Below are 6,000 nucleotides of genomic sequence, written 5' to 3'. Positions count from 1 at the left end.
CCGCTGGGCTTAGAGGCATGAATTTGGATGTACCTATGTAGCCGTATGTCTGGAATAAACATAAGTACGCTACTTTTTATCCCGATATTCCCACGGTATAGTTTTGTAACTAAGACCCCATACATCCCTGTATTATTATTATTATTATTTCGTATTTTTTTCTTTAATTGTATACTGTAGTTTTTAAGTATTTTATTTGTAATAATTTTATTTTGAAAAAATGACTTTCTGCCAAGTTTCTTGCGGCGCATTCTTCTGGCAATGATGGTCTTTCAAAAGCGCTGGTAGTATAAAAAATGACGTGTAAAAGTGCCCATTGCGGCCTATTTACTGAATAAATGATTTGAATTTGATTTTGCATTTGAATTTGGATAGGGAAAATTTTGAAACTTCAGCACTGGGTTTAGAGTCTTGAATTTTGTACAGTTATTCACAAACAACCTCAATGAAGACCACGATATAAATATTGGAAATTTCCAGGGGAATTTTAAAATCCCGAAAATTTCAATTGTAGCTACCACACCGAATAGTTTACGCGTGCGAAGCCGCGGGTAAAAGCTAGTAGAAAATAAAAATAAAAAAAATTGTAGGGTACCTCCAATAGACGTAAAGTGGGGGTGTTTTTTTTCTCGGCTAACCCTATAGTGTGGGGTATGGTTGGTAGGTCTTTTAAAACCATGCATTGGGGGGTTGCTAAGACGATTGTTCTATTCAGTGATTGTTTGCGAAATATTCAACTTTAAAGTGCAAATTTTCATTAAAAACGGACGAAATCTAAATATTTAATAATTTACAAGGAAAATTATAGCGGCTAAGATTGCTTGAGAATTATTAGTAGTTTAAGAGTAAAAAGCAGCCTAAGGTATAAAACATACCTAAACTTGGAAGATTTCGTATAGTACACAATATGAAATCCTTAGAATAATATTACTTGATTTTTTCGTAACGGCTACAGAACCCTATCTTGGGCGTGTCCGACACGCTCTTGGCCGGTTTTTATAATATAAAAAATGACATATTATGACATTTTACACCTCTTTTGAGATAAACATTTATCAATGTGCGGACAATTTAGCTTTTTATTGCATACATTACTATTTAATCTGTAAGTATGAAAAAAATAAATTAACACCGGGCTGGTCATGTTTTTAAAAAGTTGCAGATTAAAAGTAGCTTAGTTACGAGTATGCGAGTGGGAACTAACCTTGCATTTGAAGCCCATGGTCAGACACCCTGTATTTCGGTATGTACCTAATTTGACGTGCGTGCAATTTCTGACGAATATAATAAAAAAACTTTTACCCGTTTATATTTTTAACGAAAATCTAAAAACTTATATTTAATTTTATTTCTACTACTCTTCTTCTTTTCTATTCTGTCTACTGCTGTCTAGATTATTCTATTTCTAGGATTTTATTAAAGGAAATTTTAGTTTCCAACAAATTTTAGACCTACTAGTAAAGTTAGTTAATAGTTAATGTAAAGTCATAGATATAAGTTTTTAATGTTGCATGCTAAAACTACTTAGCAAAAAATGATGTTTCAATTTTCAAAATGTAACACCTTACTGTACCATTTTTTACGCAAATAAAGATGATTATGATTATGATTATTAGCCTGATCTGTATCCAAATCTGCAATTTTGGTTAACTCCATAATTAGATTCTATTAAAATGATACAAGTGATCCAAAACTACTATTCGCTTATTTTTTTTCTATCAAGTGATAAGTCACTTGATAGAAAAAAAATAATACCTACTAAAAATTATAAATAATAATAGAATACGGGTACTACGGAAGTACTATACTTCCTTAGTTCCCCTATTTAAAAAGCGAACACTTATTTGAACTTACCGGCCAAACATAGCGCGAAAACACACCACGCTAACCGCATCATGTCACTTCCTCACGCAGCTTCGCCCACAATGTCCCCGACACCACCACGACACCGGCTAAGCTCGGCGACTGTTGCGCTCGCGCAGGTTGCCCATGAGATCATCCCATCCCCACTTTGATGACCCTTAGAACCACTGGCTCCTAAAGAAGCCAGCGTGGCATCACAACTCAGGGTCATGGCAATCTTGCGGTTATTGCTAAGCCGCCCACCTATGGTTGAAATCACAATATTTTGAATTATAATTTTAATTAGTTCAAGAGCTGGTCACGAAGGCCGTCAAGATGAGGCGACAATTCTCGGAAAAATCAAAACACATGCAAGGGCAATTAGATTTATCTGTAAATATTTAGGGCAGTTGTTTTATTTTATTTTTATTTTTATTCTACTGGATGGCAAACGAGCAAGTGGGTCTCCTGATGGTAAGAGATCACCACCGCCCATGAACATCTGCAACACCAGGTAGTTGATTGAAGTTTAAAACATGCTTATATTTTTCTTCGATGTTTCTTTCGCTTTTTTATTAATACAATTTAGTTTCTTACTTCATTAGCTAAAGATGAAAATATGTAGGTGCATTTATGCAAATCGAAATCAAACAAGTATTACCTAAATATGTACTTACATAATGTTCGAAAGAATAAGGTTGATAGGTACATAACTAAAAATTCCTTCCTGCAAAAATGTATTCCTTACTTCTGTCCATTGTAAAGGTTGCCTGGAAGAGATCGCTCTTAAGCGATAAGGCCGCCTATTGTTAACCTTAGAAAATCTCTATGTTTATACCTGTGTTTTCTGTAAGTACTGCTTACTTACTGCTGCTTACTGTGTTGGTGTGCAATAAAGAGATTGTATTGTATGGTAATTAAATAAATTCTGGGCTGAAAAGAACTCGAATTGTAAATTGTCCTATGCAAAAAAGCCGGCCAAGAGCGTGTCGGACACGCCCAAAATAGGGTTCCGTAGCCATTACGAAAAATTTAAGTAATATTTTTCTAAGGATTTCGTATTTTATACGGAATCTTCCAAGTTTAGGTATATTTTATACCTTAGGCTGCTATTTACTCATAAACTAAATAATTCTCAAGTAAACTTAGCCGTTATAATTTTCCTTGAAAGTTTGATATACTTACTACCGTTCTGAATTTTTCAAATTTTTCCACCCACCGGTTTAGATTTTAGAGGGGGGACGCTCGATTTTTATGAAAATTTGCACTTTAAAGTTGAATATTTCTCAAACACATCACTGAATCGTAAAATCGTCTTAGCAAACCCATGGTTTTAAAATACCTATCCAACAATACCCCACACTATAGGGTTGGATGAGAAAAAAATCACCCCCACTTTACGTCTATGGGAGGTACCCTAAAAAAAATTTTTTTTTTAATTTTTAATTGTTTGTCGGCACAGTTTACATATATATTCGTGCAAAATTACAGCTTTCTAGCATTGATAGTCTCTGAGCAAAGCCGCGGACGGACGGACAGACAGACATGGCGAAACTATAAGGGTTCCGTTTTTGCCACTTTGGCTCCGGAACCCTAAAAAAGTGCAAAACTGCATAATTAGTCTGCACCGACTGCCGCGACTGCTACGCGAAGCCTACGAGTTTTTAGTGGTTAAGTAATCGAGCGCCGCAATCGCTTTATGTTTTTTGAAATAATCATGTATGTTAGGAAGAACATATGTGATTTTCCCACTAACGTCGATAAGCCAAAGGCTACTAGAAACACAGGGAAGCTTAAAGTTCCATCTTACAGACTGGCTAAAACCAAAAAGTCTTTTCTGGGAAATTGCATACGTTTTTATAATAAAATTCCAAAAAATATTATAAATGAAACGGATACAAAATTCAGATCTATTGTCAAGAAGACATTAATATCAAAGGCGTATTATAAAGTTAATGATTTTATCATGGACAGGGATATTTGGAAATAATTCCGATCCGCATTAGCGATCCCTTCAAATAGCGAACGTACTGTGTTAAAAATAAAGCTGTGTTAAAAATAAAGTTGTGTTAAATACTTGGGATGTATACATGTCATTTAATAATATTGTAAATCTGTTTTAAAAAAAATATATATATACCTCGTTGAGTTTCTTGCCGGATTCTTCTCAGCAGAGGTTTTTCCGAACCGGTGGTAGATTTTTTTTGACATTCATAAGTGCTTGTTGTAGCCTAAATTGAATAAAGATATTTTGACTTTGACTTTGACTTTGACAATGTATTGCAATTTGCACGACTTTATAACTGGCTTTTAGAAAACGTATCAACATTCGAGTGTTTGATTTACGATTTCGAATAGTAAAAGAATTATTGATGAAAAACACTACTGGCACAGAATCAATAATAGTTACCTACCTGGTAACAGGGCTACTGATTTCCGATTTTAAGTGGACAGTTAAGTGTTAATGCTATATGTGTTGGCGTTCAGGTATATACATAATAATGGTGTGTCTTCATTAAAGCCTACTTGAACTTATTTACAGGGCACGAGTACCTATGACGCGCTCGAGTGATGTGTTTGCCGCAAAAACTTGATGAGTTCAAGTGAAGTTACGCAAAAAACTAACGACTTCTGCTGTACTCGCTTAGGGAAGTCCCAACTATTTAGAGTGGCCTATATTAACGGCCTTATAACGGGATTAGTTATATCTCAGAGTTATTTAAACTAAATACTATATAGTTTTGAACACTTAATACTAAATTAAATCTAATAAGTATTAGCTTTTTTTGCTGACGGTACATTTTGTTGACTGCATTTGCATTATCATCCAAACTACATTTGCGTACCAAATTTCAAGTTGATGTCATTAACCGTTGAAGAGTTGCGTCCTGCGGAGAATCCTGGCTGGACCAGAGTATCACTACCAGATTAATGTTTGTCACCGGAGTTACATAAGTGAAACTTATGCCAAAATTTAAGTCAATCTGACTACTGGAAGTATATTAAATTTAACTTGTAAGTTTCGACCCACACCATATTGCACCGTTATTGTATTTATTACAGCGCCAAAATGTTTCTTTTGAGAAATTAATTTTAAAGTTTCAAGTGCTTGTACCTACACAGAAAGTCTGTTTATCATGATGCCATCATGATTCATAATAGAAACATACATATACTCGTACATGCACAGTAGCAATGTCAAGAGATCTCGTTATAAGACTAGGTAGACTTTAAAATAATATACTCAGCGGCACAAAATTTGGCCCACTCTACATACGAAATTTCCTATTACTGCATACATTTGAGGGCCAGATTTTTTTCCGCTCAGTATATATCACAGTGTTCATATCACGTCACCGCGAATGGTAAGAATAATTACTTATATCCTAATTAAACAGCTGTTGCCCGTGACTTTGTCTACACAGAATTACAAGCCTCATTTTACCAAATGAACAAAGATTATTTTTTATCAAAGTTAATTTCCGCGGGATGTGGTTGAAGTTATTGGAAGTTATGCATGGGCTTCCCGATTAAAAAGGGGACTTACTTACCTATTTTTTATCGTCTAAGAAAACAGACAGAAAGGCAGTAGTAGGTAGTCGCTTTAATGCATGTAAAATATTAGTAAAATAAAAATAAAACTATCGAACCATTTTGACTTCTGATCTGACCCAACGTAGGCAGGCAGAGACTACGCAGATAGCTACCTACTGTGAGAACGTACCTACCTAAGTTTAATAATGAACTTCCCTGTCAAGCTTAGTGTACTTTAGTGTATTAAGTACATTTTATTTATACATACAAACATGTAGTACTTACTAAGTTACTTAACTTGCTAGCTGTAGTCAGGCGTTACAACATTTATTTTACATACGAGTATATGTACCTACCGAAGTACCTAAATGTCGTGACCTATTGCAAAGGTAAGATCAAATTCAAACTCCGCCTCTGTTTAGTATCCATTAAGTGAGTATGTAAAGTGATAGTTAAGTAAGAGTATCTATCGCTTTAATTTCATTGATTATTAAATTAAATTGCTAAGTCTAAAATACAAACTGAAATATAGATGCACAGAAAAACCAGAAAAATAAGACCAGCGCTGGGAATCGAACCCAGGTCCTCGGCATTCCGTGCCGGGTGCTATACCGCTACACCACC

General features: G+C 34.9%; 1 protein-coding gene across 1 annotated transcript in view; it reads right to left on the bottom strand.

Moving 5' to 3' along the window:
• LOC141442019 (uncharacterized) overlaps positions 1-1,994 on the bottom strand; it is a 20,837-nt gene extending 18,843 nt beyond the window's left edge. The window contains exon 1 of the mRNA XM_074106934.1: positions 1,855-1,994. Within this exon, the coding sequence (XP_073963035.1) occupies positions 1,855-1,897 (43 nt within the window). The 5' untranslated portion in view covers positions 1,898-1,994. The remainder of the gene's footprint in view (positions 1-1,854) is intronic.
• Between the last annotated feature and the right edge of the window lie 4,006 nt (positions 1,995-6,000).

The sequence above is a fragment of the Choristoneura fumiferana genome, chromosome 24 (genome assembly GCF_025370935.1).
Source record: "Choristoneura fumiferana chromosome 24, NRCan_CFum_1, whole genome shotgun sequence".
In the NCBI taxonomy this organism is placed as follows: domain Eukaryota; kingdom Metazoa; phylum Arthropoda; class Insecta; order Lepidoptera; family Tortricidae; genus Choristoneura; species Choristoneura fumiferana.
The sequence above is the reverse complement of the archived record's forward strand: the minus strand, read 5'-3'. Positions and strand labels throughout refer to the sequence as shown.